Source organism: Triticum aestivum, chromosome 1B (genome assembly GCF_018294505.1).
Source record: "Triticum aestivum cultivar Chinese Spring chromosome 1B, IWGSC CS RefSeq v2.1, whole genome shotgun sequence".
Lineage (NCBI taxonomy): Eukaryota > Viridiplantae > Streptophyta > Magnoliopsida > Poales > Poaceae > Triticum > Triticum aestivum.
The window spans coordinates 127066683-127094130 of NC_057795.1; the positions used below are offsets into that span (position 1 = coordinate 127066683).

At 45.1% G+C, this 27448-nt stretch overlaps 2 protein-coding genes across 2 annotated transcripts; one reads left to right on the plus strand and one right to left on the minus strand.

The window, feature by feature from the left end:
* The first annotated feature begins 17495 nt into the window (after window positions 1-17495).
* Window positions 17496-21399, plus strand: LOC123111619 (SUN domain-containing protein 1). The gene is made up of 3 exons (XM_044532446.1): window positions 17496-17777; window positions 18750-19825; window positions 20836-21399. Exons 2-3 carry the CDS (start codon window positions 18764-18766, stop codon window positions 21136-21138), a joined length of 1365 nt encoding a protein of 454 aa, XP_044388381.1. The 5' UTR covers window positions 17496-17777; window positions 18750-18763; the 3' UTR covers window positions 21139-21399.
* Window positions 21400-22125: 726 nt separating this feature from the next.
* Window positions 22126-26987, minus strand: LOC123111625 (pentatricopeptide repeat-containing protein At4g35850, mitochondrial). The gene is made up of 13 exons (XM_044532453.1): window positions 26845-26987; window positions 26606-26762; window positions 26251-26413; window positions 26089-26154; window positions 25894-25991; window positions 25067-25184; window positions 24775-24984; window positions 24517-24593; window positions 23989-24079; window positions 23265-23330; window positions 23106-23183; window positions 22891-22992; window positions 22126-22601 (listed from the first exon to the last, which is right to left on the minus strand). Exons 1-13 carry the CDS (start codon window positions 26876-26878, stop codon window positions 22503-22505), a joined length of 1359 nt encoding a protein of 452 aa, XP_044388388.1. The 5' UTR covers window positions 26879-26987; the 3' UTR covers window positions 22126-22502.
* Between the last annotated feature and the right edge of the window lie 461 nt (window positions 26988-27448).

A 27448-nucleotide genomic window follows, 5' to 3' on the forward strand; every position in this document is an offset into this window, starting at 1 on the left:
CCGAGGCTGCCAAAACCCGCGAAACCCCACGCTCCTCTGTCGGCCTCCCGACCGCCGCCCAGCCAGAGACTCTTCCCCGACTATGTCGTCCACCACAATAGCTCGCCGTCCCTCATCCACCGCATCGTATGAGGATCCGTTGTCGATCTCGTCGTCCCGCCGGATCAGCCGCCCCGTCCTCCACCTCCAAGGAGCTGCCCCGATGTTCGCCTCGTCTATCGCACCACCTCAATCCGCACAGTGCCGTCTTGACCTGCCCCACCGGAACCGCAGCACCCTCACCAATTCCTCCGATGAAGCCGAGTCCAACTCGGCGCCACCAAGGAGGTTCTGCACTCACCGCTGCATTTTATCTTTTATTCGATCTCACGGGGCTGCCGGTGCTCGTTACTGAGCAGACATGGCGTCTCCATCGACAACATCATCGCCGGCCACATCATCCATGGCATCTCTCCCCCATGTCATTGCTTCCTCGGTGGCGACTTCCACAACGGCACTAGCTGCAGCTGCTCCGGCTCTCGCTCGCGCTGCGGCTCTGTTCTTGTTGTCGGTCACGCTGCTGCACTGCTCCTGCTTTCGTTCGTGCTGCTGCTCTGCTCTTGCTCTCGCTTGCCTTGCTGCTGCTGCTGCACGACCTCCGGCAGCTACAGGAGTTGCTGCTTTAGCACTCGCTCGCGGTGCTACTACACGACTTGCTCTCTGCTAGTGTGTTCCCTGCTCGAGCGTCTGCTAATTTAGATCACTGCTTCTCTGCTACTAGTGCTCGAACGCCCTAAACATCTATTGCAATGCTCTATTACTAGTTCAATCAGTTTCAAAAGTAAAATTCAGTTTCGATTGTGAAGTTCATTTTCTTCAGTTAAGTTCAGAGTGAACAGTACTTACAGCATCTGTCGGAGCGGCCGTGACGCAGCTGATGCGTTTTACATCTAGCACATTTTGGTGATGTATTTTACATCATCTATTGCAGATGATATTAGGGTCCCACTTCAGATTAAAGTTGTCTGTCTTGTCATGCTTCAGCCTCGTTGCCGTACACCTTAGCGGAGCTGCTCCAACGATGGAACAGTCCATCACAGCGGAGCAGTACCCTCGGCGCCGTTTCCAGAGGCCTCGGATCTTCTTCCCCGCCTCCGACAGTCACACCAGCATCATCACCATCCTCCATGTCCAACCCAATGATGCTGAGGTCCACAAGGCTATGCCAAAGAGGTTGTACACTCGTTGCATCACTTTGTTTCTCCATTCCTCTGTTCTTCCAATTCATGTGAGCCAAACACCCAGGTTGACTGAAATCCTATGTTTCCAAATGCTCTGTTTTGCACGTGCATTCCTATCCTATTCCTGTGTTTTTCCTGTCCCTGCGTTTATAGAATCCTCCAATTCTAAGGAGCCCTTACAGATTTACTTCATTTTCAAATTGGCGTCAAAGAAAACTCTGTGTGTTATGTCCTGCTCCTGTCGTGCCATCATCCACCCCACCTGAGGTGCACCATCGACAGAAGCGTTCACTGCAGCAGAGATCCCCTCTGCAGACTTTCTTTCGCCGCCTCAGATCATCTTCCCCGTTGCCGGCAGCCACGCCAACTGCATTACCATCATCGACTGAGAAGATGAACCCGAGGACTAGACAGTTCCGGAAGAGAGGTCGCAGTCTTTCGTGTTTGCTTATGTTATACATCGGTTATTATTACCTGCTACTTTATCGTTCAATCTTGAGTTTTGAATTTCCCATGGGTCTCATATCGAGCCAGCAACGAATAGTATCTGTCTACTATCTGGTTCATCTGGGGTCTTATATGTGGTTCATGTTGGGTGGGCAACAAACAATAGATGATCCATTGTCTATCTTTTTAAATTGAAGCTATAATCTACCTGCTATCATTAGTTTTTGATCCATCCACTCGTTTGCTACCATCAGTCTTGATTTTTGCATGCACCCCTTAGGCATTACAAAATCTAACTATTTTTTTATTATGCGTGTCAGATATTGTACACAATCGTACTGAACATGTAGAGAAAAAGAGAAGACCGTTGCGTGCGAATATAATGTCATGCAGACGCTGCTCCATGGTGGGTGAAGTGCCCCCCCCCCTCTCCTAAATTTCCAGATTGTATTCCAGAGGAAGATAACTGTTCAAATGGAGATTCAGAAGGAGCCGACCATGCCTGTTTACCACCTGAGGTGTTTGCTCTAACTTGGCATGCTGATGTTGGTCATATCATGCATATGGCGCCTTGCATTGCTTACATTATACATCTTATATGTCATCAGCTTAGTTTAGATTTGCTTTGTGTGAATGCCACATGTTTCGTTTCTATATCATACTCCCACCATTCCTAAATATTTATCTTTTTAGAGATTTCAACAAGTGACTACATACGGAACAAAATGAGTGGATCTACACTCTAAAATATGTCTATATACATCCGTATGTGGTAGTCCATTTGAAATCTCTAAAAAGACAAATATTTAGGAACGGAGGGAGTATATGGGAATTATGCAATGCCATCTTCTTTAGCCAGGTATCATATACGTGAATCATGCAATGTCATCCTGTTTAGCCAGTCATCATATATGTGAATTGTATCGTGCCATATTTTTTTCCATAATGTATTCCATTTGTCAACAATGTTTATACGTTCATCTACTCTTCCTGTGCATCAGCCATTTGAGTCGGTCATGGGAAAATCTGGAGTGAAAACAAGGTCTTCTGGGCAGTCAGTGCTACCTGTCGATGCAGGTTTCTTGCTGGTTACAGATAGCTCCTCAGAGAAGGATTCAGAGAGAGATGACCAGTCGTATTCCCCCCCCCCCACCCCGAGGTGCATGCTCTAACTTGGCTGGGTTATATTTCTCATATCATGCATATGGTGTCTTGCATTGCCATGCCATCTGCTTAGATTAGACATGCTTTGTGTGAATGCCTCCTGTTTGCTTTCTATATCAGATATGTGAATTATGCAATGCCATGTTTTTCAGCCAGTTATCATATATGTGAATTATGCACCGCCATGGAGCCAGGCATCATACATGTGAATTATCTCATGCCATCTTTTTTTTCATTACATATTCCATTTGTCGACAATCTGTGTATATTGAACTACTCTTCATGTGTATCAGCCATTTGAGCCGGTTATGGAAAAATCTGGAGTGAAAACAAGGTCTTTAGAGCAGGCAATGGTACCTATTGAAGCATATATCTCGATGGTTATAGGGAGCTCCTCGGAGGAGGATTCAGAGACAGATGACCAGTCTTATATCCCACCTGAGGTGTATGCTCTAAGTTGCAATGTTTATATTTCTCATATGATGCATATGGTGTCTTGCATTGCTTAGTTTAGACATCATATGCACAATATTGAATTCTATCTACTTAGTTTAGAGGTCATACATGCGAGTGCCAGCTGCTTAATATATGAATCAATTATGTCAATTATATCATGCCATCCTGTATACTTAGACAACATGTATGTGAATTATTTCATCCCAACCTATTTTAGAAAGACATCATATAGTTTTGTCATGTCATCCTGTTTAGGTACTCATCATATGTTGAATTATGCCATTATATCCTGTTAAGTTATCCATCATATATCTGAAACTGTGTCATGCTATCCTGTTTAGTTAGGCATCATATATGTGAAATTGTGTCATGTTGTCCTGTTTGGTTAGACAACATATATGTGAATTACCACATCTGTCTATCATACAATGTCTGTACGTTCAATTTCTTTTCTTGTTTATCAGCCATTTGAATTGGAGGGGGTGATGGCAGTATCTAAGGGAGGAAAAACCCCGTTCTTCACAAAAGACGGTGCTACCCATCGATGCAGATAGAACCATGGTTGTACTGGCCCACAAACTAGCCCCACCACACATAATCGAGACTCAGATTGCACACTTACACTGTTGGGCAGAGAACCAGCTACAACTCATCTAACCGCAACCCCAGCGGATAGTAACCCACTTATAGTTGACAAAGTACCATGTCCACCACAGAGTACCCCCACACGAGCAGTTTGTAAAGCTACTGCAGTGCCCAAAGCACGAAGACCACCACAGCTAACCCAAACTCCACGTTTAAAGCAGAAGAGCAACTATTCTCAGGTCAGATTTCATAGCTATGGTCCATACTCCTTTGCTATTGCATCACTGTATTTACTCATACCAGCTACTTTCGAATTTGAAGGATCCAATTGAAACTCCAATGGCGCAACAGGTATGTTTTAAACCTATTTCTTTAACTGGATTGCTATTCTAACTTCTTGCTCTTTGTTGATTTCAGTTTAAGTTGTATAAACAGTTATGTTCTCATGTGATGCACATTACAAGTGCTGCCAATGTTGTGTAGTTTCTCACACTTATATTCTGTCTATGCTGATGTGTCTTAAAAATATGAGTTGAACTGTGTCTCTATCTTGATTAGGGTACATAAACTAGAATGATATGGACAATACAGTGACCATAGTACATAGATATATGTTTGTTTCATGATGTTATCCTGTCCACCTTACTACTGAACTGGTTTACCAAAATGAGTTTGGTATACTACAAGCTAAACCTGTGATGTGTCTGCTTGTTTCTCTTGTAGTATGCAAACAAAATATTGGAGAAGAGCACCCCACTATGCAATGGTAGAGAAAGTAATGCAGATAAGGTTCAAGATAGTGAGACAACCCTGTTAGTCTCCAAGAAAGGTGATAAAAACGATCTTGTAGACAGTGAGAAAACCCCACAGTCCTGCGTTGATGTAGTGTTCGAGTTACTGGCCAGTACCGCTGGCACAAGCTCTTCGAACTCGCTGCCTGAATCACTTCAGCTTCTTCAGTATCAGCTACAAGCTGAAAGGCATCAGTCAGCTGTGTTGCGGCAAGAAGCCGAAGGACTGAGGAAGTCCCTGCAGAATTCAGATGCGTACTTTCTTGTGCAATAGCAAGCGCTCGAGGATTTAAGCGCCAAACAAGAGAAAGTTAATAAGCTTGCTAAGCATCTTGCCAGCATTATGGGTACCTAGGATATTGTTTCTTGAACTCTTCTGAAGTGGTTTCAGTTCTGGACTTGTTTTGCTGCGGTGTTTATATGCTGCTGTGTTCCCTATATTTGCACTGGTGGTGAACTTTGATGCCCAGTGGATGTAATATGTGTAATAGCCGTGATAGCCTAGCATAAGTTGATTGCTTATTTATTTCCTTGTTGTCTTGTTTATTTGTTTGCTTGTAGTCAGTGCAGTTCTTTTTCCGCGGTTTGCTAGTGGCTGCAATAACCTATTTTTTAAAACTAGGCCACAATAACCATGGGCTAATATTTACTGTAGTTATACTGGGCCTCCTACGGGCCGTAGAAACAGTGGGCCTTCTATGGGCCATAGAAACAGTAGGCCTTCTACGGGCCGTAGAAACATTGGGCCTTCTACGGGCCGTAGAAACAATGGGCCTTCTACGGGCCGTATGATCGATTGGCCAAACATGGGCCAATAACAGGCCGCATTATGGCCATAAACGGGATAGAGTTGGAATCGTCCACTCATGGGCCGACCATAACGGACCATCGTTAATAGGCTGTATTTGATGACGCTATGAAAACGGCCCAATGTATTAACGGACCACAAACGGGCCGACTGTAACCACGGGCTGAATTTGGCCCACAAGCAGAAAATGACAGTAACGGGCCGTAAGTAAACGAATGCTCAAAATGAGCCCAAGAATAAATGGGCTCTGAGAAGGCCGAAAGATAACATGGGCTGAAAACGGCTAATGGGTATAAAGTGATACACTGTTCATTACAGGCCAGTTTCACCACGGGCCGTTAATGGGTCTAAAGTGATACACTGTTCATTGCGGGCCAGTTTCACCATGGGCCGTTAATAGGCCAAGAGTTACATAGGGCCTCATATGGGCTAAAAGACGTCATGGGCCATACATGGGCCAGAAGTGAAAACGGGCTGGAATCATATTGGATGGCCCAGATGACGCTACTGGGCCTAATTCGGGTAGGGCGTAACGGGCCTTGGGTTAGCAGGCTGTAAATGGGCTATATGCGAACAGGCCGTTAACAGGCTTTCCATGGGCTGGCCCGTCACCTTTTGACCAAGTCAAATGGGTCGGCCTTTTCACAGGAATGGGCCTCTATTGAGCCATGCCACGTGTCGACGTATCATAGGCGCCTTCTGTCCAATGAGTGGATGACATCTGTCCCAACAATGAGCCGACACGTGTTTCCTCCAGCCAATGACGATTTTACACGTGGAAAATCCCCATTGGTCGGGGCTGTTAACAGGTTATCGGATCCAAAACCCGACCCGATAGATTAATGGCATTCCGTTACAGTGGATGCCACGTGTCGGTCACCCTTGACGAAAGCACTTCTGTGACGCGCGATTTATCGTCATGGAAGTGGACACTTCCGTGATGATAATTTTGGTAATGTCATGGAACACTTCTACGACAGCACAGGTATGACTATCTTGATTCTGTCATAAATTTGTCATGGATGTACATGCATGACAAAAAACGCGACCTACTGTGACAAACACGTATCATCACGGAAGTGTATTTTTTTGTAGTGTTTCAAGCCGCGCCTTGTTATGCCGAAAATTCAAGCTAGCGTCTCTGTCTATCGTGCTGCGAAACTCCCGCCTCTTCAACCCGCGCCTTGTTAGCCCGAAATATTTAAGATATATCTTTGTCTCGTTGTGCTCTGACAACTCCCTCCATCTCAACCCGTGCCTTGCTATTCCGAAATTACAACGCGCGCGAAAACTTCCACCTCCTGTGAAATCCCGACACGCGAAATGCCCGTGGTACCCCTGAACCGATAGAACCGCCTCAAATTGGTGGGGCTACTTTCGTAACTTACCCCACATTTCGGACAAGTGCATCTCTAAGCCATGGTTCCCCACTGCCATCCCATCCGCCCACCCATTCGTACACCGAGGCCGCGAAAACCCGTGACGAAACCCCACACCCTGCTCCGTCCGCCACCCAGCTAGAGCCTCTTCCCCGACGATGTCGTCCATAGCAACACCTCGACGTCCCTCATCCACCATATCGGATGAGGATCCGTCATCGATCTCATCGTCCCGCCGGTTCAGCCACCCCGTCCTCCACCTCCAAGGAGCTGCCCCGACGTTCCCCTCGTCTTTCACGCCACCTCCATTCCCACACCGCCATCTTCACCTGCACCACCGGAAGAGCATCATCATCACCGTTTCCTCGGATGAAGCTGCGGCCTAATCGGCGCCACCAAAGAGGTTGTACACTAATCGTCGCATTTTCTTCTTGATTCGATCTCACGGTGCTGCCGGCGCTCGGTCCCGAGCCGACACGGCGCGGCTTCCTCGGCGGCGACGTCGCTTCCTCGGCGGCGACGTCCACATCAGTAGGAGTTGTTGCTGCTTTAGCTCTCGCTCGCGCTGCTGCTCTGCTCTTGCTCTTGGTCGCCTGCCTGGTCTACTCTTGCTATTGCTCTTGCTCGCGCTGCTGCTCTCGCTCTTGCTCTTGCTTGCGGTGCTGCTCCGATTTAGCTACACTTCAGTCGATTGAATCGACTTTTGGGTTAGTCGATTTTCAGGGGGTGGGGGGGGCTTGCCGGGGTGCAGGAAGAACCAGTAGCAGCGGGGAGGGGGCTTGCCGGAGAGGTACCCCACTATCTATCTTAGGGTTCAGGATGGGGGCGGTGGTCGCTGGCGGTGGCGGAGCGGTGGCGTGGGGATCGCTGGAGAAAAAGCTCGACATGGGGGTCCTAGAGGGATGGCCGGGGCGGCGGTGGACCGGCGGTGGGAAGTGTTTTTGGGGCGGGCGGGGCGGCGCATCGCCGGCCACGGGCGGCGGGGGGCTACTGTTTGGCCGGTGGTGGCTGGCAGCTCAGGGGGGTGGAGGTTGACGATGAACCGTAGGCCCTTGATTTCGTGTCCAACGGCTGCAAAATCGACTGACCAGAGATGAAAAAGTCAGTCGACCGACGTGTAGCCTCACCTTGCTAGTGCGTTCAGTTTCGACAGCAAAATTCAGTTTCGATAGTTAAGTTCAGTTTCGACAGTTAAGATTAGTTTCGACAGTTAAGTTCACAGATGAGCGGCTGATGTATTTTACATCTAGAACTTTGTGGTTATGTATTTTACGTCATGTATTGGAGATGCTATTAGAATTCCACTCAGGTTAACGTTGTTCGTTGTCTCTCTTGTCCTGCTTCAGCCTCGGCGTCGTACAACTCACCGGAGCTGCTCCAACAACAAAACCCTCCATCACAGCGGAGCAGTACCTCGGGCTCCATCTCCAGACGCCTAAGATCTTCTTCCCCTCCTCCGACAGCTAAGTCAGCCGGAGCATCCTCACCGGCCAACCCAATCATGCTGAGATCGACATGGCTTTGCCAAAGAGGTTGTACACTTGTTGCATCTCTTTTTTACTCTACATGTTATATATATTGTCCACTGAGCACTCGTAGTAATGGGAAATACGATTATTTTATCCTACTATATGACAAGCAGTGAGGTACCAGGCAACTTAGCTATCCGTGATGGACTCTCTTGAACGCCATCATTATTTATCTCTGCGCGTTTGAGCTGTGCATTTGTCGATGGGCCTGGGAGTTGAGCTAGTATGGCAGTGGTCTGGGTCCAAAGTAATAGAAGTAGCACAAAAACATTTTTTTAGTGTAGGATTTTCCTTGCTCAAGCCTGCCTACTAGAATCGCCAGTGCTTGAAAGGAAAAGTGAATGAAAAAAATAGGAATTGGAAATTTTCCTATGGTACTACTTTTCATGAATTTGGTGCAAAGGAATGGACCATAGGAAAACTATAGGATTTGTTCCTTTAGTGTCTCCTTGAAAGAAAAACCGTAGGAATTCTAATTTCCACTTCTCCTCCTTTTCATATTTCTATTCATCAAGCACAAGACTAAGAGATAGTAGCATAATAGCACATTTTCTTGTGGTTTGACTTAATCTCACCATGCTTTTTTGCATCCTGTGATCTTCCAATTGTTGTGAATCAAACACCCAAATTGGCAGAAATCCTGTGTTTTTAAATTCTCTGTTTTGCACGTGCATTCTTATCCTATTCCTGTCTATTTCCTATCCCTGCATTGTTAGAATCCTCAAATTCAAACAAGCCCTTACTCAATTACTTATGTTACAGATATGTGTCAAAGAAAACCTTGTGTGGTTTGTCCTGCTCCTGCGGCGCTGTGTTCCACCCCAGCTCAACTGCTCCAATGATGGAAGGGTTCACCACAGCAGAGATCCGCTCTTCAAACTATCTTTCGCCGCCTCAGATCTTCTTCTCCGCCGCCGGCATCCACGACAACTGCATTACCATCATCAACTAAGCAGATGACCTTGAGGACTACACGGGTCCGCAAGAGAGGTCGCACTCTTTCGTGTCTGCTTACGTTATGCGTCGCTTAATATGATGACATGCTACATTATCGTCGTGTTCACCTATTAGACTCCGAGTCAGGTCCAAACTAATGCTGAAACTTGAGTTTTTAAATGGTTGTGGGGTACATATTGGGGCAGCAATCAGTACTATCTGTCTACTATCTGGTTAATCTCCAGTGTCTACTATGAGTTTCATGTTGGGTGCAAACAAACATTAAAGGAGCCATTATCTGTATTTTTTAACTAAAGCTATTATCTGCCTGCGCCATGGCCGCACATAGCAGAGCAAAGGAGGGGATCCGGAGAGAGGCCGAAGGCACGAGACAAACAAGGCGACATCAAGGACCAAGGCCACAGAGAGCAGATGGGCGGAGCAGGTTCCCCCGGCAAGACCCTTGCCAGGGGCAGCCCCGGCAAGCCCCTTGCCAGGGCAGCCCGCCCACACCAGCGGAGCGAGCCATCCTTGAGCCCACGGTCTCCAACACCTTCAACCACGTTGGGCCAGGGCTTGGGAGGCACCTCCATGGTGGCATGCAGATCTTTGTAAAGACAAAGAATATTCAAGATCAGATAAGGATTGGAGGGCAACAATCCTCGCCAAGATCCTTCCCAAGGAACTATTGGAAAAGGCAGTGCCTAGGAGGCGCTTAGGCACGCCTAGGCGCTAGGCAATGACCCAACGCCTCGCCTAGGGCATAAGCAGAAGTCTAGGCAGAGCAAGTAAGAAATTGTCTACCCAAGCAAAAAATCATGCCATATTGCACTAATATGCCAAAAGGGCTATATTCATATCGTAGTAGCTGGTCGTTAACATGCTTATATGCCTAAATTAATAAAATACACATATAATAACCACATATACACCCTAATAGTAAAAATTACATAATCGCCTAGGCTGCGCCTAGGGCGCTTAAGCACTGCTTAGGCACTAGGCGAAGGCAAACCGCCTCGCTTACGCCTACCGCTTTTTCCAACCTTGCCCACAAGACCCCCGGCAAGATCCTTGCCAGGGACGACAGCGTGCCACGACAAGACCCTTGTCGGCCCACCCGGCAAGACCCTTGCCAAGGGCATCAGCGGGGCCATTGCTAGGCCCGCACCAACCAAATCCCTACCGCCGTTCACATGCAGCTGCCAGCCCAACCAGCTGGGCAGGTACCTGCGTGGCAACATGCAGCTTCCAGGCCAACTCAGCACACACATGTGTGGCGGCTGATAACCCGCAAGTATACGGGATAGTTGTAGCCTCTTTCGATAAGTAAGAGTGTCGAACCCAACGAGGAGCTAAAGGTACAAATACTCTCTCAAGTCCTATCGGCCACTGATACGACTCTACGCACGCTTGACGTTCGCTTTACCTAGAACAAGTATGAAACTAGAAGTACTTTGTAGGTGTTGTTGGATAGGTTTGCAAGATAATAAAGAACACGTAAATAAAAGTAGGGGCTCTCCTTTTGACCCCTTTACTTGTGCACGGGCAGTCGGAGCCACGCGCCATGGCCGCACATAGCAGAGCAAAGGAGGGGAGCCGGAGACAAGTCGAAGGCACGAGACAAACAAGGCGACATCAAGGACCAAGGCCACAGAGAGCAGATGGGCGGAGCAGGTTCCCCCGGCAAGACCCTTGCCGGGGGCAGCCTCAGCAGCCCCGGCAAGCCCCTTGCCGGGGCAGCCCGCCCACACCAGCGGAGCGAGCCACCCTCAAGCCCACGGTCTCCAACACCATCAACCACGTTGGGCCAGGGCTCGGGAGGCACCTCCATGGTGGCATGCAGATCTTTGTGAAGACAAAGAATATTCAAGATCAGATAAGGATTGGAGGGCAACAATCCTCACCAAGATCCTTGCCAAGGAAAACCCACAAGACCCCCGGCAAGATCCTTGCCGGGGACGACAGCGCGCCACGGCAAGACCCTTGCCAAGGGCGTCAGTGGGGCCATTGCCAGGCCCGCACCAACCAAATCCCTACCGCCGTTCACATGCAGCTGCCAGCCCAACCATCTGGGCAGGCACCTGCGTGGCAACATGCAGCTTCCAGGCCAACTCAACACACACCTGCGTGGCGGCATGCAGATCTTCATGGAGGCTCCACCACCGCGCCACCTCAGCTGCTTGCCTGCCTATATGGCACCGCATGCATCACTGGCCAGGGCGCGTGTCAAAGCAAAGAGGAGCAGCGACGAACGGGGCGGGCCTCGCCCCCGTCCCCGATAAAGTGAGGGGACACCTAAGCTACGCATTAAATGCATCTTGCCCTGTAATACGGCCGATAAGCTCGTAGCACTGTAGGCCTTTCCACCTCCTGTATGCCACTGTGGCAGCCCCTTTCGCCTATAAAAGTAGGCCAATGGCGTACTGGAGAGGGATTCGGCTCTTTTGAACCAGGCAGCTACCATAGCTAGTGCAAGAGCTCAGGAACACTTAATACATCCACCAAGTAGGACTAGGGTTTTACGTATCCTCGCGGCCCGAACCTGGGTAAACGATCCTTGTGCTGACTGTTAATCTTGCTCTTCTCACAACCCCGCGCCCCGCAACCATAGTAGAGATTTTTGTGATCCCATAGGTGTCGTTTCCCACCGACAATCCCGTCCATGAAATGTGAGGCAACATCCTATCAGCAAATCTTACCTTTTCTAGCTTGACAACCCGTACCCTTTGTTGTAGTAGCATTTGTCGTGCGGTGATATAACTGTGCCGTGTTTAATTATTTTAGTTATGCAAAAATTTATTGTTCAATAGGCTATGTGATGTTTAAGTATGAATTGTCGACTTCAGTTCCACGAATGGCTATATTTGGTTGTTTATAGTGAGTAGATGCCTTGTTTATCTGTGTTTGATTGTTAGGTTGGTTGCAGTGAGCATTTTTTCAGTTATCGAGCCGATGCCTTGTTTATATGTATTTGGTTCTTAGTTTGGTTGCAGTGAGCATTTGCCCAGTTATCAAGCAGATGCCTTGTTTACTTGTATTTGGTTGTTAGGTTGATTTTTTTAGCATTTGTCCAGTTTTCAAGCAGATGTCTTGTTTATCTATATTTGCTTGTTAGGTTGGTTGCAGTGAGAATTTGTCCAGTTTTCAAGTATATGCCCCGTTTTATCTGTATTTACTTGTTAGGTTGGTTGCAGTGAGACTCCATTCAGTTTTCAATGGCTATATTTGGTTGTTATACTGATCATTTACGCCCTGTTTATTTCAATCATTCACAATGTGTTGTTCATTATGTGCAAGTCGGAACTGTGCCGTTCGACTGCATCAATACCAGTTTGAACGGCTATATTTGGTTCCATTTATGCTTGATGTAGTTAACACATGCCCTTTATTTCAGTTTTACACATTTATCCAGTGATGTTTAAGCATTACCTACGTTCTATTCATTTTCAACAATACCAGTTTGAATGCAATATTGATGGCTATTAAGCCTGCTGTCGGTAACATTGCCTTCCATTATATATATATGCTTTAACAGCATGCTGAAACCAACACATTCAAGCTATCATTTGGAGATGATATTGTTTACCTTTGATATATTTGTTTGATTTAGGGTTGTTGTACTTATCATGCCTTTCCACTACTTGTGCAGGACAACAACGGGAGTGGCCACCATTTTCCGTCGAGGTTAGCTTCATCCCTCGGCTTGTACTCCCCTGTCGTTCCATAATGTAGTGCATATAGATCCAGGCCTGGACACTTGTTAGCTTATAATATTGACTTGTTGCTTGTAGGTACATATGCCCTTGGCAAGGATCCACACATCGACCCTTTTTGCATATGGGGCAATGAGATATTCATGAACAAGCATCAAGTGAGGAAATTGATAAGGATTTTTAGCAAAAAGATACGAATGATGGTAGGGAAATTATTTGTTTATGCTCTATCCAATACAACAATGAGTTGTAGGATGGTAACTACAAACTCTGCAGCCTTCTCTTTTTACTGCCCATAATGAGTTGTTAGACAACAATGTTTGAATCTTTTTCGCTCGCAGTGGTTCCAGAAGCAGTTCACTCAAGATTACCTTGCAAAGTACATGATTGGTGGACACGCAATGAAGGTTAAAGTATTTCATCCAGACTACAAATGAGCATCGAGAAGTCGTAATGGAGACAGTGAAGGATGGACGGGCAGCCATCACAAGGGGTTGGCCTAGAGTCGTGCGCGCATTACGCATGGAGGAGGGCACAATATGAGCATTCCGCTTTAGCTTCTCCAGTAATCAGAATGTCTTTCGCCTTTCTCTTTACAGTCTTTAGTACAACTATGGTTCATCATTCTTTACTTGGTGCTTCTGTAGTTCTTCAGTATATATACCTGTGCATCGAATTATGCATTCGAGGTTGAACCTATATTTGTAATAAACATGGTTGGATATGAAATAAGTGATTGCCTACTATAAAATTCAAAACATATGATTTTTAAATTATGGATTAATAAGGGATTAATTAGGGATTACACTGCACACGGTTGGCGAAAGCGAAATGTCTGCAATAGACGTGGAGATCAGACACATTTCTAGGATCCGCTACGTGTGTGGTCAATCTCCACTTCACAGACGATCAACCAAGAAAAATATGCACGATCAATCTCCACTGCACACACGATCAACCAAGAAAAAACGTGTGCGATTAACAACAACATCACACACAGTTCTTTCTTATTAAATATTTGCGATAGTCACCTTCTCACACACCCTTCGAAATTACATACTGTGTGTGATGTTGTGCGCATCACAAATGTTTGGTACTTTTTGGATTAACTGTGTGGGATGTACATACTAACGAAAACGTATTCCTTGGATGGACTGTGTGGAATGTACATACAAACGCAAACGTTTACCAAGGACTGACTATGTGGGATGTACTTACGACCGAAAACGATTTCGCATGTGTAATTGTATTTTTTAGCACTACTGTACGTATAACCATATTTGAGCGCTCGCCGGTCGCACACAACCTTATTTTGCCGAACGTCACGACCTCATTTTGCCAAGCGTCTGTGCCAAGAGGGCATATACCCGATGGTTTCTGGGTCGTGTGGGAAAGACCCCCCCTATCGCAGTTACTCACTTGGCGACGGTCCCAAACGCCGTCGTGGAAAGGGGTTAAAATCGTTTGTATAGCACTGACACGTACCAGTGTACGTCTTCAACATATCTATAATTTTTGATTATTCCATGCTATTATAATATCAATATTGTATGTTTTATATGCAATTATATATCATTTTTGGACTACGTATTAACCTAATGTCTAGTGCCATTTGTTGTTTTTTGCTTGTTTTGGCTTTTCAGAAAATCAGTACCAAAACGGAGTCCAAACACTACGGAACTTTTTGACCTTTTTCTGGACCAAGAGAGACCCTAGAAGGTTCGGGAGAAGACCATAAGAGCCACGAGGGAGCGACAAGCTCGCTAGGCCCGCCCCAGGGGGCGCCCCTTGAGCTCGTGGGCCCCTCGTGGAACCTCTTGACCTGTTTCCGCCTCTATAAATTCTCGAATATTTCCAATATACCAGTGAGAACCCCAAAACACTTTTTCTGCACCGCGAGTGTCTGTTCTTCCGCGATCACATCTGGAGGCTCTTTTCGATACTCTGCCGGAGGGGGAATCGATCACGGAGGGCTTTTACATCAACCTTGCTGCCCTACCGATGATGCGTGAGTAGTTTACCATAGACCTATGGGTCCATAGCTAGTAGCTAGATGGCTTCTTCTCTCTCCTTGATCTTCAATACCATGTTCTCCTTGATCTTCTTTGAGTTCTATCTGATGTAATTCTCTTTTGCGGTGTGTTTGTTGGGATTCGATGAATTGTGGGTTTATGATCAAAATATTCATGAGAAATATTTGAGTCTTCTCTGAACTTCTTTATGCATGATTGTTATATCTTTGTATTTCTCTCCGATCTATCCGTTTGATTTGGCCAACTAGATTGATTTATCTTGCAATGGGAGAGGTGCTTTGTTATGGGTTCAATCTTGCGGTGCTCTATTCTAGTGACAGAAGGGGAACAAACATGTATTTGTATTGTTGTCATTAAGGATAAAACGATGGAGTTTATTCATATTACTTGGATTTACTTTGTCTACATCATGTCATCTTGTTTAAGGTGTTACTCTGCTTTTATTAACTTAATACCCTAGATGCATGCTGGATAACGGTTGATGGGTGGAGTAATAGTAGTAGATACAAACAGGAGTCGGTCTACTTGTCTCGGATGTGATGCCTATATACATGATCATTGCCTTGAATATCGCCATAACTATGTGCTTTCTATCAATTGCCCATCGTATGTTATGTATTCGAGAGAGAAGCCTCTAGTGAATATTATGGCCCCCGGGTCTACTTTTATCATATATAAAAACATAAAAATACCTTACTACAATTTTATTTCCTTTTTTATTTTGCAATTTACTTTATATATCTACCACTACAAGATTTAATCCTTGCAAATAACCGGCAAGGTGATTGACAACCCTCTTGTTTGCGTTGGGTGCAAGTATTTGCTTTTGTGTGTGCAGGTGTTGCTAACGAGGTTCTGTGTGGTTCTCCTACTGGTTGATAAACTTAGTTCTTAACTGAGGAAAATAGTTATCTCTATTGTACTACATCATCTTCTCTTCTTCAAGGAAATCCCAACACAGCTCACAAGAAGCAATGAAACTGGTGCATACTATGCAGATCTACTGCGACAGTTCTTTTTGCCAGTTGGCGTCCAACAAATCATGAAAAAAAGGCATCTCCAAGGCTGGGCGATGACTTCATTGCATGGGGGCAAAATGTACTTGTATCTTCACCATATGTAGTGTGTATAGGCTGGCGCTCGAGGACAAGTTGCGTCTGTCTTCAGTCGCGGCGAGCAGGGCACCGGACAAGCGACGTGTCGCCTGGGCATTTTTATGGAGGTGCCCTGCTCCTCCAAAGGTGCGTGTTTTCGGATGGCGTGTGGCTACTAATGCACTTGCGACCTGGGCAAATACATTTGAATGCCATATGGATTTAACCGACGTGTGTCCACTATGTGGTCTCGAGCGCGAGGACACATTTCATGTGTTTTGCAGGTGCCCAAAGGGTTGTTGATCTTTGGCAAGCCATGGCGCAAGTCTGGCGATGTTAAATCAATCCGTAACACAAGACCAGAGTAGTTCTTGAACCCCATTTCGGAGTGTGACGAGGGCAACCGCCTCAGAGTCCTCATGTTGATGTGGAGGGTTGGTTTGCTCGCAATGAGATCCAACATGACAAGGTACTGCCGCCCATGGAGGTGTCCCGACAGTTCCTACAGAGTACGTAATCTCATCGTTAGGCATCCAAAAATATCCGACGGGTGACTGGGACAAGGGGAAGATGGTCATCCAACTAGAGGGCCGGAGCAGTCATTATCGCATGTGAAGGCCGGCTGTAAGCCGCAATGCAAGTGGAGCCCGCCTTTGGAAGGGTGGGCTAAGCTCAATGTCGATGAGTCATTCTCCAACGATGATGGAAGTGTCGGTGCGGGGATGGTCTTGCGTGGCATGACGATGACATCATTTTCTCTACCTGCCGCTCACTACGATCATGCCCGGACCCCTTACATGCTGAGCTTGCAGGGTGTATGGAAGGGTTCGGCCTAGCTCTTCGGTGGACAAAGACGCCGATTATCGTGGAGTGCGACAGTTTGCAGGCGGTACAGATGATCAAGGCAAGTGGGCCGGATCGTTCCCAGCATGCAATGGTGATTTCTAAAGTTAAAAGTCTTATGGGTACAAGTACAAGGGAGTGTTGTGTCATTCATATCTATAGAGAGCAAAATAATGTTAGTCATCTGTTAGCAAACTTTGGTAGGACGAAGAACCATATTGTGGTTTGGCTTCGCTCCGGACGTGCTAACATCCCTAGTTGTGTAGGGATGAATTTCTTGTGCTTTTTAGTAATATACTTCTTTTAGTCCCATATAAAAGAAAACGTGAGGGCGGAGGTGAAGCGTGGGTGGGAGGGGGCGGAGGGGGGGTCTGTCTTTAAGACACGGATCTAAATCCTGTTTTCAAAATCTTTTAAATGGCTTTTTTAAGTGTAAATTTTGTGAAGGGCCTTTTGGTCTTTTGCGGCGTCACTTTGAACTTTTGGAGTGGGAGTTGCGTCTGAGAATTGAGATGCGATTCCTCCGTGGTGGAGTGAGCCTTTCGGTTTCAAAATCGCCCCGTCTTCCACCGTTTCCACGTACCCGTCGCTCTTCCCCTCTCTCTCTCTCTGTTGCCCACTCTCTGCCTCCTCCGGTCCCTCCCCAAATTCGTCCGTTCCCAGCCCCGGCCGCGGCTGCCCTCCTCCTCCCCGCAGCCCTCCCGCGCCGACGGCGGCGGGGCACCGCAGGCCAGCCCCACCGGCGCTGCAGCAGCGCGGATCGGTTACCCCCTTCGTCGGTAAGGAACCAAACAAACCTAGCTCGATTGCGTGCTAGTTGGTTTTTCCTCCTCGGGTATTTTCCGTTGCCTCTGCAGCGAGCGACCAAGATCTAAACCGGTTATTCGGCCGATTTGTTTGCTCCATGGATGGCGCCCTCTAATCCTCAGTTCGGTGGGCTCGATTTAGGTCGTTCCCCCTCTTCATTCTGCCTGAGTTGACCCGTGGTAGTCCGGGCGCAGACGTGCGGTTTGGGCAGAGCTTATTTCCGAAAGTCTAGGGTTTTCTCTTCTTCCCTGGTGATGTAATTGCTTGAACTTGGGGAATTAGGGTTATATTGTTTGGTGAACCGTTAGGAAGTTGCGGACGAGATTTCTTGATTTGGGTTATTTGTTTTTGTTCCTTTTACTGTGCCAACTATATACAATTCGAGATTTGCTTCGAAATGTTGTGTACGATTCCACAATTTACTCCTTGTCTTCACATTTCACTACTTGGCTTTATATTTTGGTCCGTGATGGCAAATGGCAGTACTATACTAGTTAAATAACAGTATGAATTCTTCCATTTCTTCGAGATCTGCAGCATATCCTGTACTTATGCGCGATAATGTATTATTTTCCTACTTATGATTGGCTCTTCACTGCCCAACTTTAATTGCTGGATTTGCGAAGGGAAAAAATGTATCGGAAGGCTGTTATCTCTGTTACAGTTCATCTATGCATGTGTATACCACCTTTTGTTTTAGGCTGACTATATAGACACTTAGCTGCAGATAGATTATACACCCATTGTCCTGCACAGATAAATTACCAATAAAAAACAATATGGGAAGGCTGGCTATAAGATCAATTCCTTGGCTGTATCCTTCATGTTAATCTGCACAGATTTATTGCCAAATTTCTTTATGTAATAATAGCACTCATTTTCTGGTGCCTTACTCCATTTGCATCATCATTTCCAGTTTGTGATCTAGCTATGTTCTATTGTAGGTTAAGGCACAACAATGGCTTCAACTGCTGCAGTACCGGCCGCAAATACAAATGGGAACCATGCACTAAGTGTGGACTCACATTCCAGCCAAGATGTTAGGCGGCGAACAGTTGTTGTTGCAAAGAAAAAACCTACACCTGAGCTTCTTACTGAAGGTGGAGTTAATGGGGTCCCAGATGATAAGGTTTCTAGCAAGAAAGATATTGGTCATCATACAAGCCGTGGAGAGTCAGTTATCGACAAACCAAAATATTCATCTGAGGCAAGAAAAGATGCATTTCCTCCGGCACCTTCTTCTGAACATCGAAAGAAAAGTACCACTAAACATGAAAAAGCCAAGTGGGAAACTGCACTAAGTGTTCTGATGAAGCTTTGCCTTCTTTTTACGGCTTTTGCTTGGATGGGGCAGGTGTTATGGGGATGGCAAAATGGGGATTTATCATTTACAGCACTTGATATGGAGAGCAGACTATCAAAGGTAGAGGTGTTCAAGAAGACGACTAGGATGCTCCAGGTGCAACTGGACATTTTAGATAAGAAACTAGGAGATGAGATCGGCAAAGCAAAAAGGGACATCACAAAGCAATTTGATGACAAGGGCAAGAAGTTAGAGACAAAGGTGAAGACATTGGAAGGCAAGGCTGACATATTAGACAAGTCACTTGCTGAACTGAGAGACATGGGTTTTGTCTCCAAGAAAGAATTTGATGAGATTCTGACTCAGTTGAAGAGAAAGAAGGGTTTGGATGGCACTGGGAGTGATATAACCTTAGACGATGTAAGAATATTTGCCAAAGAGATGGTGGAGATGGAGATAGCCAGGCATGCGGCAGATGGTCTTGGAATGGTGGATTATGCATTAGGGTCTGGTGGTGGCAAAGTGGTTAAGCATTCGGGAGCTTTCAAGAAAGCTAAGAGCATTCTTCCTCGTCGTAGTGAAAGTCACAAAATGCTGGAGCCAAGTTTTGGGCAGCCAGGAGAATGTTTTGCACTGGAAGGAAGTGTTGGATTTGTGGAAATCAGGCTCAGGACCGGAATTGTTCCTGAGGCAGTCACTCTAGAGCATGTCGACAAGGTATGGCTATTCATTGTATTACCATAATTTGGTATTACCTTTTTTTTTTCATTCTGGCATCTCTCTGGCTGTAGCTCATTATTTTCCATGCTACATGCTCTTATTTTTTTGTCGACAAGTTCTGATTTGAGATAGCTGACAACATATGTCATGTTGGGTGTGTGCTCTGATTGATCCTCTTCACTTTTGATGCCATTACTATCTATTAGAAACTTCCAGAAAACATCAAACATCATTACATGGAGCTCTATTTGTTAATAGTATTGGACTTCATATGTTCTTCCCCTCAATTAGGCTTTATTGTGCCCGGTCGGTTTTACTGAGGGAAAAAAATGAAGTATTGCCCCTGAAAACTATCTATAAGCAAATGCCATCTCAAGTTGCTGCCCAACACTTTTCAGTACCTACATGGCTCACACTTGGCCCTCTGTGACCAGTTGAGCTAATGTAGTTTTTTTTTTTTTTTGGCCAGTCACTCAATTTAGGCTCAGTTCGTGGTGCGCTGAGCTGTATTGAACTTAAGTCTTTAGGAAAAAGTTGGTTACACAAACAGTAAAATGGGCAAAAGCTGGTTGGGCAAACAGGATTATCATAATCAACCACAATGCCAAACGTGGCCTTTGAAAGTATTGGTCAACAGTCCTGATTCGCTTTTGGACATCATGACCTCGTTCTGTTCCTGCTTACTCTGAATCTAATCCACAAGGCTAATCTTACAGGCATATATGTGGTTCCAAGATCTTGTTTGCCTTGATCTGATATCCTAGAGTTAAATTATCTTTGATGGGTTTGATCTGAATAGTATGCGAGGTGAACTGATGCGGTGCTTGGAATCAGTTACCAAGGGAGCTTATGTTCTTTGTTTGCTGTGTTCCAGTTGACATGACTGGTTCTTCCATTTTGTTTGCTTGCTTTATGATCTTATTGTCGAACAACCATGCCCTGCCTGTCCTTTACTCCTTGAATCACTTCTCTACTTCATTAATTCTAGTCATGCCTTGCCTGTGCAGAGTGTGGCCTACGACCGGTCTAGCGCTGCCAAGGATTTCCAGGTCAGCGGATGGTACCAAGGAGCAGAAAACGAGTCAGACAAGCAACCACGCACGCCGACAAACCTGGGGGAGTTCACTTACGACCTCGAGAAGAGCAACGCCCAGACCTTCCAGCTAGACAGGACCACCGCCGACGCGTCGGTCGTCAACATGGTCCGGCTCGACTTCTCCTCGAACCACGGGCAGCCTGAGCTGACGTGCATCTACCGCTTCAGGGTGCATGGCAGCGAGCCTGGCTCTCTCGGCACTGCGGCATCGTGAGGCCTGATCTAGTTAGTACCTGTGTGCCTGGGACCATACGGTCTTTCCTGTTTAGCTTTGATTGAAGACTTGAAGCCCCTGCGAGACAGTAGGTTCAAGTTGATTCTAATCTGTAGCATAATGTTGCCACTATGGACAGACGCTGACTTGTTGTTCTTGTTCCTAGCTAGAGGTGCTAATTGATTATCTGGCAACTGTGATTGCTCAATGTACTCTACCGTGGCAGTATTTGTAATGTAAAATTATTAATTAGGCTGTGAACTGGTGTGCTGTTCTCGGGTGTTTGGAGTTAATATTTTGCTGTGAGATTACCCTATATTTCGGTTTATCTCAACTGCTGTACATGACGTGCACCGATTATCAAGATTAAAACTGTTCTAGTCGCATCTCCTTTGCCATATTTTTCGTTTCTGCAAGGGTAGTTTACAAATATATTGGTAAACGCTGAGATAGGAATAGCTGGCAAAAGCGTCTTATATTGTGGGACGGATGGAGTAGCCAATTTCTTGGATGTTAGATTTTGACGAGGTTACAGTACAGAGACTGAATGGTGGAGAAACATCGAAGAAGGAATAAATTTATGGAGTTTATATTTCGTTATCTCTATGTATATCGCCATGCAAGGACGTTGATTCTCAAATCTGTTTGCAGTTTGACACGTTCTGCAACTGTAAGCCTGTAACTCTTAACATTGCGAGCCTCTTAACATTGCAAGCCTGATGTGTGTTAGTGCAGATCTTTCAGGTTGTGCATGAAGAATCAGCACGGTGACTGCTACCATTTCAGTTTATGTTCTTATTCTTGAGTTGTACTACCTTGTTCTATAATTCTTGTCATGGTTTTAACCACACTAAAACCACGACAAGAATTATGGAACAGAGGGATCTCTTCTTGTGTCAGAGAAGCTGAGGCAGAAGAGCGGGAGCCAGACAAAACCCCCTTGTTTGAAACAATACGAAACATCTTCCACATACAAACACCAAGAAATCAGAAAGCTACAACTGAAGACTAAACAATCACATTTGAACGGCAACCAGTACAAACTCCAACCACAAAGTTCGATAGATAGCCTGCTCAGATAAATAACAACAAAATTGAATGGAACTTACGAAAAAGACTTAGGCATATGAGGCGACAAAACAATACATTTCTGTCTCGGGATGTATACACTGGTCCCTGCCATTCTTCCCTAACCGTTATCCACGGCTAGATATTCTTGATGGTTTCTCCTTGCTTTGTGTCGTCCTAAAAGTAGTTATTCGGTTTTCTGGAGACTAAACATATTGATGCATCCAGCAACCTCCTTACCAAAAAACAAGTTTCAACCTGCATTGGTTCAGGGAGACTAGAGCAGTTTGACCGTGTTACTGAAAATTTCTCCTCGGCCCAAGCCGGATTTGCAGGTTGTCCAAAACACGGGCAACATTCACAAGCCGTGGATCGTCCGAAGGAATTTCTCGCTCCTGCGTCGGGAATACAAGAGACCATGAAACAGAGTTAGAATCCACGTATGGTCAATTTTATTCTCGTTTGTTCAGTCAAGCACACTGATACATTGAAGTAAGCCTTGCTTTTTTTATTGCGTGGCATGCACGGTAAGCTCTCAAAATTTGATAAAACTCAACCAGTTTCGGCATTGTAAACTAATGTTATAATTGAACCCAATCCAAAGTTACGAAAGAAACACAGAGGACTCCAAGGTGAGGAAAATATATCAGATGACATGACTGACCCTAAAATATTGAAGCTTACCTTCAATCCCTTGTAGTATGCTTCAACAGCAGGAAATGCTGGAATTATATTGCGGGTTTGCAGCATATCCCAGATATAATTTGCAGTTGTATATCCACCAGTCTGAACAAACCCACAGAAATTTCAACAGTCATTGGTGCAACTCAATTTTTCTTTCAGGAAGCATTAGCACTTCTGTGACTTCAGTACTGAAAGGTGGCAGTTGTGCTGCTTACCTTTTCACCAGAAGCCGCTAGTAGAAGATCCGTCCCCATCTTGGGATTCAAGAAGAATTTTCTTTCAGTCATTTTCTCCTGAAAAGTATTGTAAACCGTAAGATTTTGAACTCCCGAGTATAGTCAAACTGTAACACAAAACTAGAAGGAAGGAATTACCAAGGTTGCTTGAGCAACTTCCATTCCTCTTGGAGTATACCCTATCATAGCTCCCTCGGCAAGTGTCTGCATTCCATTGATGCATAGAATATAAAAGGTGCATGTGAGAAATTGAGAACACATGGTGTGGATAAGAGAGATACATAGATTCCTAATTATATATTTTATTGTTACACGAATTATATGTAGGACCTTAATTAGCTACTCTATAGTAAAGTTATCTATATTATTTTGTATGCATATTATCCCAAGATGCTCAGTTTTTGGCATGTGGCTAATTTTTGTTCAGCATATAGGATTCATACGGTACCAAATTCAAACTTCAAATTTGATTTCCATCTTTTACTTTTTTTAAATATAGTGAAATATAACTGTTATTTGTGAAATCTGAGAGCTACCACTGTTGGATCCACTAATCAAAATGGTCTCTTAATCAAAAATTAGCAGCTAGCTTAAAGTTAATAAGCAGCAGTACGATTGTGTTTTAGAGCCTGTGACTATAAAGGAACAATAAATCCTGTAGTGGTTAATTGGAAAGTTCTACAAAGATTCTGAAAGTTCACAACTAAATTTTTGAGATCAAAATAGTCCAAGGCACAAGGCCTGATGTGTACCGCGAAACATGTCCATCACTAGGATTTGAAGATTCGCAATGGAATTAAACCTATGTTGCTTTCAACCACAAACATTAAATTAGAAGTTATAACTTTAACAAGATACTCACCACATACAGCTCTGCGGGTGTGGGTTTCGAGCTTGAGAACTCTTCAAACATCTTAACAGCGGAATCAATATCTCCACAGCGAAGATAACACCTTTTCAGTTAAAGGACAAGAAATTAACAGATAGATCCAGAAGTTGATAGAAATCATTACCATAGAAAAGGACAAACATGATGGGTTGCCAAATGACAATTGCAGGTATCCTAAAAATAGACACTGCATTTCCAAATACTATGTACATTTACCTAAACATCGGTACATAGTGCGATTTCATTGATTTGCAATGTCCACTTTATAAGATTGTTAATTCAACGTGCACAAGAGACTTTTCAGTATGCATAATGTGCAGGCTTAAAGTTTTGGACAGCGAAGCTATATCAGTGAATCTCAACAAAGATGACGATTCCTTGATGAGTTCTCGACATACTTAGAAACTGAACATATCAGGAGCAATTAACCATTGAAGTTCCTCATAACCATGCAATGTATCATTAGATCAATACTGTTCAGCATGCAGAGTTGCAGATTACCTTACAGCTTGCATCACAATGAAGGCATCATAATTAAAATTCTCTTTAGTGAACATGTCAAGAAGTGCTTCGAGTGTCTGCAAAATTGTAAAGAGGATTAAATTTCATAGTAGGTAAAGCTCAACTTCATGGCATGAGCTAACTACGAAATGTAAGATAACTAAATTATGAACATGTGAATTTGTCAAGTATCAATGCTGCTGGGCAGTAACTAGACACTGCTTACTAAAAACACAGTGAAAATGCAGCATAGCACACCTCTTTGCTCCCCAAGTCTGCACAAGCATGGATAGCAACATGATAAATTGTTAACTGCTTAAATATAAATCCTCTTCTGTGTGCAAATTCTGCTGTTGGCAAGTTGTATAGCTCTTCGTCTGACACATTCATCATTATATTTTCAGCACTATCATTTGCTACCCTTTCAACATACCGCCAACCTTTTGACTGCTGGACGAACTCAAGAATCTGAAAACAAAGTAGAGAAAAGGATGAGTACAGTTATGTTAAATGCACCACCACAACAAACTTTCTTGAGTGCATAACATACTTTTGCCGGAGTATCCTCACTGGCTGGTGTCTTGTTCTTGAATGCAGTTATTAGTCCAGCATAACAAAACTTGTTTAATCCAAGTCCAGCGGCGGTCATATCACGAACTATAGCATAACTGGTAAAACAATCACATTAGTGTTTCTCCCAGCATAGATAATAAACGGATATACTGGAAAGTGTTGCTGTTCAGGATAAATTATACTCCCTGCATCCGGTATTAGTTGACACTCAAACGGATGTATCAACACGCTTAGGAAGTACTCCCTCCGTTCTAAAATAGATGACTCAACTTTGTACTAACTTTAGTACAAAGTTGGGTCATCTATTTTGGAACGGAGGGAGTACGTTGGAAAACATGCTTAGCTACCTAATATAATTCTAGAGCAAAACTTGCCACAAGCTGAAGAGACAACCTAGGCACTAGTGGAATTGATGTCTTCTGATAACGTATCCCCCCACATTATGCGAGGAAAACTGGCACTCCTACTCTGTAACCTCCAGAGGCTCTTATAACCCTTGATGTACCAACACGTTACATGTAGTCTAGTGTTCAAATTTGTGGAACTAGTAGTAATTAATCCTGTATTTTTAGTGGTCTAAATGGAGCTTTACTAACGGAAATACGAAAACAAGGGAACAGCTATTGTACAATCTGCAGGCCTTGGCTTATTTGCTCCAAGTGCCCAGTTGATAAGTCATAACATCATGGTAAAGATAGTCAACCACAGTGTATATCTTGGAATGCATGATTTCGTATTTCAGTCTTAAATGTTGCATGCTTCTACAATCTGAAAACATACAAATTGATGCGAAGGACCCCTTACACTTGATCAGTACGCCCAGTTGCTGCAAGTGCATTCAAGAGACAAATGTAGGTTTCTCCTTTCAACTTAACGCCATGTGCTTTCATTTCTTCCAGAAGCTTCAGTACAGGTAACAAAAGTTAGAGCATTGGTGAGCACGAGTAACAGAGGAGAAGCATCGGCAGCAACTCAGAAATAGGTAGGAAGATAACCAACCAAGATTGCCGCATCCGAATTCTTGCATTTCCCGCAAGTGGAAATCAGAAAATTGTATAGGTTAACCTACAAAGAGTTAAGCCATTAGCCTAACTCGTCCGACAAAATAAAAAGGGAATTGGCATAGGAGATGAAGGCATGTAAAGAAGAGAGTGGTCTAACATCAGGCTGCAAGCCCATTTCTCTCATCTGATCGCGGAAGTAGAAAGCATCTTGTAGCCGGCTGCCTTTCATGGTGCCAACTATGAGATTGTGGAATGTGTCCCGCACAGGCTGCACCCCGTCGAGTAGCATGTCATCGTAGGCATCACGAAGCAGGTAGGGCCTGAAGAAACACGAAAGCATTTAATTCAGACTCGGAAAGAAACAATTAGGTTGGCACAGGCATGCTCGTACCCACACCAGATCATCGACGCAACAATAACAGCTTAACAAAACTATCCTAACGGGAAATGCCACTGCTCGGAACTGCATCGAACAGGTGGTGTGCAGGAACCGAAACAAGGGCTGGACGTACCTGCGCTGCTGGACGAGGGACCCGATGACGGTGTTGTACTCGGAGACATTGTTGGCGTAGTTGCGGCGCATGTACTCCTCCGTGGACGTCGCCACGCCGCGCCGCCCCACCCCCGCGGCCGCCGCCGCCGCCTGAGCCGTAGCATGCCGCAGCTGCCCTGCACCGCCAGATCCAGATGTTAGTCCCGCGGAATTTGCGAGCGAGCGAGACGGGATCTTGTGAGAGGGGGAGGAGGAGACCTTGGAGCAGGAGGGAGTTCCTGAGGAGGCCCATGGCGGATGGTGGGGGGAGAGGTGGTGGCGCTGCGTCGACTGAGGAAGAGAGACGAGAGAATGGGAGGAGGGTTTAAGAGTTACTGAGATGGCCGAGATCGATGTGGGCCAAGGCCCATGGGTCTGAAGCACAGTGCATTCGATGGCCATGTTTACGTTTCGTCTGACGAGCCAGGTCGTAGTTTCCATGTGCTTTTTATCCAGTACTAGCAAATATGCTCGTGCGTTACAATGTAAGATTATGCAGTTGTGGTATATATAAAAAAATCTGAATCAAATACCAGGATGAGATAAGGATTCTTAAAATATCATTTCACAAACTATGTCTAAATGATGTCATGATAAAATAAGGGACTTCTGAAAAGTCATTCAAAAACAACAAATGTGATGGTCTGATCACGATTTGATTTCTTAAGGCACCACAACAAAGTATTTTTTGGCTGAGCAAACTGCATTGATAGACCCTGCCTGAACTAGACTGATGAACGACGTGTATCGTCTTTTTTTTGCGGGAAAAATTTCAATCTATTCATCTTCAATCATGGTAGTACAACGAACACTAGAAATAATA

Excerpts from the sequence above, each read along its gene's own strand:
- LOC123111619 (XM_044532446.1), top strand. The coding sequence starts at position 18,764 with ATGGCTTCAACTGCTGCAGTACCGGCCGCAAATACAAATGGGAACCAT. Across the intron at positions 19,826-20,835 it reads CTCTAGAGCATGTCGACAAG|AGTGTGGCCTACGACCGGTC; the intron begins GTATGGCTATTC and ends TTGCCTGTGCAG.
- LOC123111625 (XM_044532453.1), bottom strand. The coding sequence starts at position 26,878 with ATGGGCCTCCTCAGGAACTCCCTCCTGCTCCAAG. Across the intron at positions 24,594-24,774 it reads CAGACTTGGGGAGCAAAGAG|ACACTCGAAGCACTTCTTGA; the intron begins GTGTGCTATGCT and ends ACAATTTTGCAG. Across the intron at positions 22,602-22,890 it reads CATACTACAAGGGATTGAAG|GAGCGAGAAATTCCTTCGGA; the intron begins GTAAGCTTCAAT and ends TTCCCGACGCAG.